The sequence below is a fragment of the Epinephelus fuscoguttatus genome, linkage group LG21, assembly GCF_011397635.1.
Source record: "Epinephelus fuscoguttatus linkage group LG21, E.fuscoguttatus.final_Chr_v1".
In the NCBI taxonomy this organism is placed as follows: Eukaryota; Metazoa; Chordata; class Actinopteri; order Perciformes; family Serranidae; genus Epinephelus; species Epinephelus fuscoguttatus.
In genome coordinates this window covers 31,185,421-31,196,700 of record NC_064772.1, presented here as the reverse complement: position 1 = coordinate 31,196,700, position 11,280 = coordinate 31,185,421, and the positions used below count along the sequence as shown (strand labels likewise).

General features: G+C 43.2%; 2 protein-coding genes across 2 annotated transcripts; both read left to right on the top strand.

The window, feature by feature from the left end:
- Nucleotides 1-458: 458 nt before the first annotated feature.
- LOC125881652 (gap junction delta-4 protein) lies at nt 459-1,932 on the top strand. Its single transcript, XM_049564883.1, has 2 exons — nt 459-522; nt 707-1,932. The coding sequence occupies exons 1-2, from the start codon at nt 459-461 to the stop codon at nt 1,930-1,932; spliced, it is 1,290 nt and encodes a 429-aa protein (XP_049420840.1).
- A 3,316-nt stretch (nt 1,933-5,248) lies between these two features.
- Nucleotides 5,249-10,554, top strand: LOC125881651 (cytochrome P450 2F2-like). The gene is made up of 11 exons (XM_049564882.1): nt 5,249-5,441; nt 6,461-6,620; nt 6,740-6,892; nt 6,972-7,132; nt 8,332-8,400; nt 8,477-8,581; nt 8,662-8,797; nt 8,896-8,981; nt 9,105-9,206; nt 9,595-9,736; nt 9,814-10,554. The coding sequence occupies exons 1-11, from the start codon at nt 5,280-5,282 to the stop codon at nt 9,999-10,001; spliced, it is 1,464 nt and encodes a 487-aa protein (XP_049420839.1). The 5' UTR covers nt 5,249-5,279; the 3' UTR covers nt 10,002-10,554.
- The last annotated feature ends 726 nt before the right edge of the window (nt 10,555-11,280 follow it).

Sequence of the window (11,280 nt, the reverse complement as noted above, 5' to 3'; positions counted from 1 at the left end):
AGGCTTGTTACTCTCCTGTAAGGACGACCAGCAGCACAAAAATATCTCTGCAATTCCAGGATGGCGACGTGCCTTTGGAAGTGTGTTAAGAATAGACCTACAATGGGGCTCGCTCCCGTCTTCTGTTGTCTGAGGACAGACAGTTGTCTGCAGGGGGACAGAGGAAGAGGTAAGAGTATTTACATGGGTCTGTCAGAGACTTGAGTGAAGACTCAAATGGATCACATTGGATTTTACCCACCGGAACTTGGCACATGTTCCCTCAAGGAGAAAGGTAGAGAATCAGCCTGCTGAGGGAACACTGTGCCCATGAACCTGGAGGTTATTGTGCTACTGGAAGCCACTGTGCCCCTTGGTGGAAAGGGTCAGGAAGAGGTGGCTGGATAGAGGGTGAGGTTTAATCTGTGGCCTGGAAGCGGAAGACTGGAAGATTTTGGAGGGCCTTGGGCGCAGCAAGCATGGCAGGATCAAGTGCCTCTGAGGTCATCTTTATCTCTGTCAATCACAACATCACTTTGATGGGTGAGTTGACTTCACTGGTTTATGTTTGTGTACAGTGACATGGTTTGGCTTTTATGGTGATCTATAAACCTCAAGGTGAAATCTCAAGCGCTTTCTGCTGATTTCTGCAGCCTCAAGTTCTCACCCACCTTTATTCATGATTCACTGTCAAATCACTTTTAATCCCCATGTCCTTATTTTTCAGGGAAGGTGTGGCTCATTGTGATGATCTTCCTCCGTCTCCTGATCCTCCTCCTTGCTGGTTATCCTCTCTACCAAGACGAGCAGGAGCGATTTGTGTGTAACACCATTCAGCCTGGCTGCGCCAACGTGTGCTATGATCTATTTTCTCCCATCTCTCTATTCCGCTTCTGGCTGGTGCAACTTGTCACCTTGTGTCTCCCCTCCATCATCTTTATCATCTACGTGGTCCATAAGGTCTCGAATGGCCTCAGTGTGGACCTGAACTCATCGGGTCACCCCAAAGCCTTGCCGCTGTTCAAGATCCACCAGGAGCCGTTCAGCAAGACATCTGTAAACAAGATGCCTCTGGTGGCTGAGCGAGGGTGGGCACGGTTCTTCACGGGAGCCTACTTCCTCCATCTAATGTTCAGAACATTGCTGGAGGCAGGGTTTGGGGCAGCTCACTACTATCTGTTTGGTTTCTACATCCCCAGGAGGTTCCTGTGCCAGCATCCGCCGTGCACTACCCAGGTGGACTGCTACATCTCCAGGCCAACTGAGAAGACAGTGATGCTCAACTTCATGCTCGGTGTGGCTGCTCTGTCCCTTTTCCTGAACGTGTTGGATTTCATCTGCGCCATCAAGCGCTCCGTGCAGCATAAAAGCAAGAAGAAGATGATGGTGGAGAAGGTATATGAGGAAGAGCAGTGTTTCCTTTCAGCTAGAGGAGCCTCCACAGGAATAGACCCAAACGCCTCCCTGGCCCGGCAGGATTTAGAGGCAGAGGCTGGTCACAAGGGGAGTTTCAGGAAAAGGCAAGGCAGCAAGGGCTCTTGTGGAGGGGGAGTGCTTGCTTTAGGTCAGGAACCCCCCTGTTTGGAGCGCTCCTCTCTTCCACGCTCTCCAGGACCTTCAGGCTGCAACACTAACGGGAACAACGGCTACTCTTTCTCCCAAGAGGAGGCTCCAGAAAGGAATGGCAGCGAGGTGGCTCTCTGCCCCCCAGAGCCAATGGGAACACCAAGATCCATCCGTGTTAGCAAACGCAGTCGACTCAAACCGCCGCCTCCGCCCAGACGAGACCTTGGTTCATCCCCTAGTGAGCCAGCAGTGCCTTTCGGGAGTGTTTCAACAGCGACAGCAATTTGTTCCAGAAAGGTGGGTCAGTATATGCTGGTTGAGCTGGGTAGCGGCGCAGAGCCACAGCCCAATGATGATGGGCAAGATAAAAGATCAGAGTGGGTGTGACGGTTGGACTGATTTATTTCTAGGTTATTCCGCAACACAGGGATGGGACAAATAAGTGTGGGAGCAATATGAGAAACTGACATGGAGATGACCCAAGGCTCACTAAGTGGCAGCAACTGTTGGAGCTGACACCCTGCCATGCTCACTACCTCATTTCAAAATGCAGACTGCACTGCCACTTGAGGAGAATCCAAAGCGGCAACACATTCACCAGACACCTTACTCTCATGAGGCGTAATCATATTTGCTGTGATGTTATCACGCCATCAGATCACATTGCCTTTGAGGAGCGGTAACAGAGTGATGCAGAGCGACAAGAATTCAAGTCCTGAACAGCAACTCTTCGTAACAAAACAAGTCAAGAATGACGGGACACTTGAGCCTTAAGTGTCCTTGACCAAACCTCAACCTTGAGAAAATCTAAAAGAGTGCATCCCACCTGTTTCTCCCCTTGTTGGCTTTTCCCCCGACTCCCCGGATACACTGTCCATAAACAAAGACAGGCCTTGACCTGCCTCAAATATACAACCCCACCCTCTGCCACAGTCACTCTATATGACACGACTATCTCTTTTGTGTTTGGGTCACAGAGGTCAGGGGACAGGGGTAGCCTCTAGGCCTTGTGCTCAGGTGTTCGGCTGACCTTTTGGAATACGAGTGTCAGGCCAAAATGAAAGGCAATAATCTGGCTAAGGTGGCGTTATCGAGCTCATAGGATGGAATAGGATTCCTCTGTCAGAAGTGAAGGACACTATGAAGGCCCCGAAAGCCGACATAGGCTCACAAAGCAATTACGTTCCCCCATAGGGGCTCTGTATTTATGGAGACGGCTTGTCACTCTATTTCAGGGTCTCGCGGAGCTTAGGAGGAATACAAGCCTTAACATACACTGTCACTAGAAATAGAGCACAGCGGAGCTCTGCAAAGGAGCAGTGCTGCCTGTTGCCCTTCAGGATAAATGCTCTCTGCTCGCTGTGGCTTCAGTTTCACCTTGATCAAAGCTCAGATTAATGCGGGTCAGACACACTGTGACACGTGTCAGTCACAGACAGTATACATAATGGCTGCTGTAGTGTTTAATCAGCTTGTTCCTCTCCAGTATTTTAGTGTCAGTACTGTATTTTTGAAATCTCTGAGAACACATTTGGGTCTCTTTACACAGGTGGTTGTGAGGAGACTCTCACAGGAAATCATCACAGTTGCACCTGCTGCCCTCTAGCTGAGGGGCCACTCTGTGTGTAAACGGATAGCTCTTGATCTTCCTCCTTTTGTGGTGTCTTTGAAGGTGACACCAAAAGCTCCCCGTCCTCATATCTCACCCATCTACTAAGGGCTGCACCCTGACCGTCATAAGGGATGACCACGGGGGGGTTTTCATGAAACCACAGGAGGTCTAATGGTGCCGCACCTCCTATACATCCAGCGTTAGGTGTCGAAGCCAAAGGTGGACTCAGTTACACTTGTGTTTACTGGTATTCTGTGCTGTAAAGTCTGGGTAAATGTTCATTTGTCTGATGATAATGTAAAGTGGACCTAACAGGAAGTGATTTCCTTCAATATATATTTAGTTAAGTGCTTTTTTTGTTGTAATAAATACACATACAACACAATATTAAATTGATTCATGTACAGTTTCATGTCATTCTATGTAAAATGTTTCTTTATAAAGTGAAAGCTCTTTGATAACTTGTTTGATCTCATGTCTCATTGACTCATGACGATTGCACTGAAGATGATGTTACTTTTTTGAGCACTTTACTGTAACTGTTGTTGTCTGGTGCTGCAGTTGCTTCACCGCCACTGTAGTTTGAGATCATGCTGCCCCCCGGTGACGCAACCTGTGAAATGCTGCCATATGTTGAACCCTGAATCAGAATCCGTCTGGCATCTTTATATGAGAATATCTGTGTCTCAGTGAAGCATTTGGTTAGTACACTTTCCTTTAATAAATCAGGTGCAGAAGGGTAAAACTAAGTTGCATGTGCTGCAGATTTTCTAAACATTATCGTGCAGTGTCACTTACTTTACAGTTTCATTTCAGGCCATCCTGAGCAATGTTAACCTGTTCAGCACAACAGTAAATTTTGGAGATTTAGCAGCAAGACACTCAGCTGAAGCACAGTGACAGACAAGGCACACATTGAGAGGTTTTGGGGTGCTAACAGCTGTGTTTCAAAATGCAGACATACAGGTCAGACTGGCACACAGGGCCGGATTAACCAACTGAGGGGCCCCGGGGCAAAAATGATCCTTACCTCCTTGTGATTGAACCTTTGTCTTGGGTGAAAGTGGGTATTTTTGTTCAGTGGGAAATGGGCTTGAGAATTTATTTTTTCTTTGTAATTGAGCAGTGTCTTAATTTATAAATGTTTCCTCAAAAAATTGTTTCCAGCAGCAATGAATTTTTCCCAGAACAAACTATTTGTTTAGTACATTTCATACACCAGATTATTTCATAGGGCTTTTTTTGCAATAAAATATAAAAGGTAAAAACAAGGATACAAATATACAATAGAAGAGCAAAGAAAAAATATTTATAAAAGGTCAAATTAATTACTAAATAATTTACAATAAAACAAAAATCACCATTAAAATTGTAAAAATGCAGACAGTGTAAAAAGGAATAGTTTTAGCTTTGACTTAAAAGTGGTCAGAGTCACATCATGTGGGAGGGTTACACCAGGTTTGTGCTGCATGATAACTAAATGCAGCTTCACCGTGTTTTTTTCTTAAAGTATATATTATTTTTATTTCACAATTTTGATTAAACATTAATTTCTGGGAAATTTCTTTAAGAATAAGCACAATTTAAGGCTTGTTTGAGTAATTTTCTGGCAGACAATTATTAATTTAATTTAATTTAAGTTATTTTAATTTAATTTAATTTAATTTAATTTATATTTTTTCCGTTAATGCCCTGTTTATTTTGCAGTGGTTAACGTCCACCCTTAGCAACCATAGCAACAGTGAAAATTCATATGTTGTTACGTTTTCCAGGCCCTGAGCACGTTGCTTCATGTAACCAGGAATGCAGAGAAACATAGCTTGCCTGCTGTCACAGGTGTGTCCCATGCTGCTGATCATGATCATGCTGCCTGACAGAAAACACAGCAGCAGCAGGGAGGCCAGGTGGAACATAGGGGCTGTCACAATGCACACATACAGTAGTTGAATAAGCAAAGCGAAGCCTGTCAGAACCTGCTCTGTTGTGTCTTTCCACGTGTCTTAACAATGTAGAATAGGCTTACATTTAGACAGCCCTCAGGAGGCAGGACTGAGATTTGAGCAACTCTTTTTAAAGCCAGTCATACAGCTAGTCTCTTTAAATCAGCCTAATCCGTTCCACCATGTTTGTGTCTTTCATTCTGCTATGGATCTGTGTGATTTTCTTCATTCTCTGTCTGAAATGCCAGAGACCAAAGAACTTTCCTCCAGGGCCTGCTCCATTGCCGATACTCGGGAACCTGTTGAGCCTCAGCCTGGACAACCCCATCAGGGATTTTGAGAGAGTAAGACAAACACAGACATGGGACTCTTACATTGCCTTTGAGTGTTAAGGTGCCGAGCAGCAGTAGCATAACCACACTCATTCACATGCACACTAAGGGACTGTTCTGTATTGATCAGAGGAGGAGGGTGGCTGTGGTGTGACTTGATTTTTCTTTTCTATTTTGACTCTCCCCGAAGCTACAAATATTTTTCCTTGAGCCTTGCAAGACTAGCGGAAAATGCGTGACCCTCTCGCCATCTTGAATGAGATGTTACATTTTTAAATTGATGTTTGTTGGTGCAAACAATTTATGTTGGCCAAATTTTAAATGATGAGTAGAATAAAATGATTTAGATGAAATATCACTGTTTTAAGGTCATGTTTGGTTGTTTTTTCCTGACAAAAGCATTTGTTGCACATGATGTGTCCAAGAAACGTCAGGATATTTCAAAATCCACCGATACTTTCTGTTATCGTAACTTGCGGCTGTGATAAATGGTGTCATTTTGGCAACCCCCCGGGCAGGCTTGGAGGGCATGTCTTCTTTAAAAATCTGCTGTTAAAAAAACACAAAATACAACCATTTAAATGTGTAAGCCAAAATAAAAAACACCAGTCCCTCCCTCATAAATAACAAACAGTCCCTAAGCATTAAGTGTGAGTAAGTAGCGCCATGGCAGAGTGGCTTTTAGCATGTTGCGTTAGCTAATTAAACTGTGCAGATTACGCATTGCCTCAAGGCTACAAGTGACACTGATTGACAATAATTGCTGGTTATTAGTTCATCTAGATGTTTGCAGGTATTTTATTTCTATGGGCAAAGTTTGCTCAGCAGTGATAGGCTAATGTTTTAATATAACTTCATTTACTCCTGTTTGCACAGCTTTAAACTATACTTGAGCAGTCACTCTAGAATATTTGAATAAGTTAGACATGTCAATACTCTTAGTAGCTGACTTTTTTAAAGGAAGTCATCTTTATGGGGGTGATTAAAATCTAATACATGATGCATTTTAAGATCTTCTTTCTGTGCTCTAGCTGAGGAAGTGCTATGGAAACGTCTACAGTATCTTCCTGGGACCCAAACCGGCCGTCATCATCAATGGGGTTCAGGCCATGAAGGAGGCGATGATGACCAAAGCTGCTGATTTTGCAGGACGACCCCAGGACATATTTGTCAGTGACCTCACACAGAGTGGTAAGACAGAGATGAGGCGTCAGAGTGTATGTGGCTAAATATCACTTGAAGTAAAATAAAAAACACCCTTGTTTAATTCAGCACACTCATGGGTTAAGCAAAAGCCTCACCTGTTGTAGGAATGGTTCTGGCGGACTACGGTCCCAGTTGGAAGGAGCATCGCCGCTTTGCTCTGATGACCTTGAGGAACTTTGGTCTGGGGAAACAATCGATGGAGCAGAGGATTCTGGGAGAGATGCATTACACAGTGGACACACTGGAAAGGAGCATTGGTATGCCATCTGTGGGAGCGCTCACTGTGACCTTTAATACAGCGTTAACAACGTAACGTCATTCTCACATCTGCCACAGGTACAACGATGAGTCCTCAGGTTATGTTCCATAACGCAGCCTCCAACATCATCTGCCAGGTTCTGTTTGGTACGCGGTACGACTACGACGACAGCTTCATCAAAGTGGTCATTCAGTGCTTTAAAGAAAACTCTAAGATAGCTAATGGACCCTGGGCTATGGTGAGTCACAGCATGTTTGTAAGGTAACAACTTTAGCTCGGACATCTTGCTTCTGAGAGTGGTAGAGATGAAATGAAGAAATTAATACAGATATTCAAAGTTCATACAGCTCTGATAGTATGCTGTTCCAGTGGAAAGAAATTAAAAAAGAAAAGAGATGCATGTTAATGACAGGGATGCAGGGATTACTTTTTTTTTTGTAGGCCAGTCTGGAAGTTGGCATCGCTCTGGTTCCCTTGACAAAAAGCCAGTGGAATTTCTCCTCTGCATTTTGGATTATCGCAGAACATTATGTAATTAAATGTTGCGAGCAAAAGTTTATTAAGATATTTACAGGTTTTCTTCAAGATTACCTTCACAGACAAATACTAATATGAATTAACAAGCAGGCATTTACTGACGTATTTTATGTTGTAGAAAAAAACGTGAACCGTATTTGAGGCATGTAACTAAAACCCCATCAAAAAATCCACTGACTTTGAGACAAGGGAACCAAAAAAGCAGGAATGCTGATTAATTTCCAGGTTTTATAGACTCATTGCTGGAGCAGTCTATCGAGCTTCTGTAAAATGTGCCGACTCTTTCTTGTATTGATGCAAGGATACATCAGATCTTATCTGTTGGGAGATGAAAGTCATAAAGCCTTGAATCACATTCCCTTCTTTAGTTTATCACAGTTTTTAATTTCCAGTGTTCATAAACAGCCTTTTATTTCACAGTAGCTGTGCAGTTAAATGTTAGCTGAATGCTAGCTACATTAAGTAGTAAGAAATTGGGTTCCCAGGCTTTTTTATGCCGAGGGCACTCAAGTAGATATTCAAGCTTTTAACTTAAGTCCGTGATTTTCTGTTTTCACACAGCCAAGTTACCCAGATAGTTTCCTGCTTAGTTTTAGCTACTGTTGGCTAATTGGACGTTACGTAGACTAGTCAGGAAGTGACCCTCCTGTATTCCTTATAATCATTTGAATAGGAATGGACAAGCCTGCCTAATGCTATTCCACAAGAATAACAGTGTTTAAACTGACATTAAAACTTTCCCAAAGGAAAAACTGTTAATTTTTTTTTAAAAAAAGCATGGCATATCACCTCTTTGACGTGCACAGAAGTGATCGACAGCCAAAGTTTAAACATCTCACCTCTTTCCTTTCCACTGTTAAACTGAATGCACCTTCACAAAAAGTTTCTCTCTCCTCACAGCTGTATGACTCCGTTCCAATGATCCGAAACCTGCCGCTGCCCTTCAAGAAGGCGTTTAAGAACATTAAGGTGGGCCTGGAACACTTCATGTTATCCTTATTTATATTCCCACTGTTTACATCCTGTGTCTTTTCACCAAACTCAGACCTGTAAGAAACTCGTAACTCGTCTGCTGACTGAGCACAAAGACACCAGGATCCCTGGGCAGCCACGAGACTTTCTTGACTGCTATCTGGACGAACTGGATAAGGTGTGTGTCATGCAAATAAAGTATATTTAAATGAGAGATAAGGAAAGATAAAATCCAACCGATCCCTTTTCTTCTTCCAGAGAGGAGATGGCTCCTCTTTCTGTGAGGATCGACTCCTCATGTTCATTCTGGATCTTCACTTCGCTGGGACTGACACCACGTCCAACACCCTGCTCACCGGCTTCCTCTACCTCATGGCCTACCCACATATACAAGGTACATGTAACTACTGTGCTTTTAATCCATCATTTCTGGCATCTGTAGTCTTCTCTTATCTCATTTCTTGCTCTGTCTCCTGTGTCTCTTTCTATCAGAGCGATGTCAGCAGGAGATAGACCAAGTGCTGGAAAAGAAGGATCATGCCAGTTATGACGACCGACACAACATGCCCTACATGCAGGTACATCATCAGACAGATTTCTGTGTGTTGTCTTGTTTCGATATTTATTGCATGTCTGGCAGCAGAGTACACGAGTAGTTTGATAAAGCAAAAGAACATGTTGTCTCATTTCTTGTACTCCAGGCTGTGATCCATGAAGTCCAAAGGGCCGCCAACACCGTCCCTCTGAGTGTCTACCACTGCACAACAAGTGACACAGAGCTCATGGGATATTTCTTACCCAGGGTGAGACTGATGATGGTTTCCTTACGTCATTTTACAGCCTCCAGGAGATGCCTTCGATTGCTGATGTGCAATGTTGCAAACAAACCTAGACTGAAAGCAGACTGATTAATGTTTTAAATTAATTTGCAAGCAAAAACACCCACTGTCCTCTCTGGTTCCAGCGTGTCCAATATGAGGATATACTGCTTTTCTCTGTTTGATATCACTGTAAACTGACTACTTGGGTTTGGAGATTTCCGCATATTGACCCAAGGAAACTCACTGAACATCTGACCTCAGGAAAAACATTACTAAGAACATAAAACCCTTTGAAAGGTCTTCATGAGTCATATTAAGAGGATATTGAGCCAGGAACGTGGGAATATATCTGCCTCCTTTTCCTCCTCAGGGTACATTGATCATCCAAAACCTGAACTCGGTGCTGAACGAGGAGGAACAGTGGAAATTCCCTCATGAATTCAACCCTGAAAACTTCCTGAATGACCAGGGAGAGTTTGTGAAGCCAGAGGCGTTTATGCCTTTCTCTGCAGGTATAAGAGACACCATCTATCATCTTCTTTTCCAAGAAATGTACGTGACTTACTGATCAAAATGTGCAATGTCTCAGGTCCTCGTATGTGTCTTGGCGAGGGTCTGGCTCGCATGGAGCTCTTCCTCATCATGGTGACTCTGCTGAGGAAGTTCAAGTTCGTCTGGCCCGAGGACGCAGGGCAGCCAGACCTCAGCCCCGTCTACGGCGTCACTCTGTCTCCTCAACCTTACCGCATGAAGGTCCAGCTCAGGGCCATGCAGTAGACAACACTGAGGACACAGTGAGGATTGATTCGTGGAAACAAGAGGTCTGGAACAATACACCAAATACAGTAAAAAATTATATTTTCGTAAATTCACCTTAAATGGACAAAATATAAAAATGTTTTGCCTGTTTCTTGACATAATAAAATTACATGACATTGTCCATTTGGAGAGCAAAGACAACATCAAGTGATTGGCTCCCTCAAGTGGACAAAAATGTGTACTGCATTTAATAAAGTTTTATTTCTGAACATGAGCAATAGGGCACAGGCTGCTTCAAGAGGGAAAATATTAATGTCGTTGTTACATGAGCCAATTTGTCTTATATAATGTGTTGGAGAAATGCATTTTATATACCGTATATTATCATGAAATTAAAAGCCTTGTCCTCTGATATATTACATGACTTTCAGCATACTTGTTAAAACAATTTCACTGGGGCGTCAGTGGCTTAGTGGTAGAGCAGGCGCCCCATGTACAAGGCTGTGGCCGCAGCGGTCTGGGTTCGAGTCCAGCCTATGGACCCTTGCTGCATGTCATCCCCTCTCTCTCTCTCCCCCTTTCACACTTAACTGTCCTGTCCATTAAAGGCAAAAAACCTTTAAAAAACAATTTCACTATGTGCACAAAATTTCATATTAGCAGAAATTAAAATTGTATTTTCTTTTTTTTTGTGAGGTGACCTATTGAGACTGCTAGGAAGTAACGAACTGACTAACTACAACAATAATAAGCTTTATTTATATAGCACTTTTCATACAAGAAATGTAACACAAAGTGCTTTACAATAAGGGCAGTTTAAAATCAAGTGAGATTTTAAAAGAGTTGCAGCTGTGTGAAGAGTAAAAATAAAGAGTTTCAGACCTGGATTGGGAAATCAGAGCTGGTTAAAGGCTACTTTTAAAGATATTCAGCGAGCAGCTTCCCTGATGTACAGGTAGTGTGTTCCATAGCTTTGGGGCGAATGATTTATGAAAGCTGCAAGGCCGATGTGTTCATTCATTAGATCAACATTTTATGTAAATAATCGTGTAAATACATTTTATTGTGTAAGGAGCCTGAGGTTTTTTCTTATTCCCTGGTTCGTTTGCGGGGTATGTGACACATGGTGCACAGGCTGTTGTCAATCATTGAGAGACACACCCACAGCTGATTAATTCACTCACCCCTGTGCACACCTGTGAAATGGGTGGAGCAGTTTCTATATAAGCTCAGCGTTGGAAAGAAAGGTGTTGGACACTCTTGACGAAGGTGCAGGGAGACTGAAATGTTAGTGTTG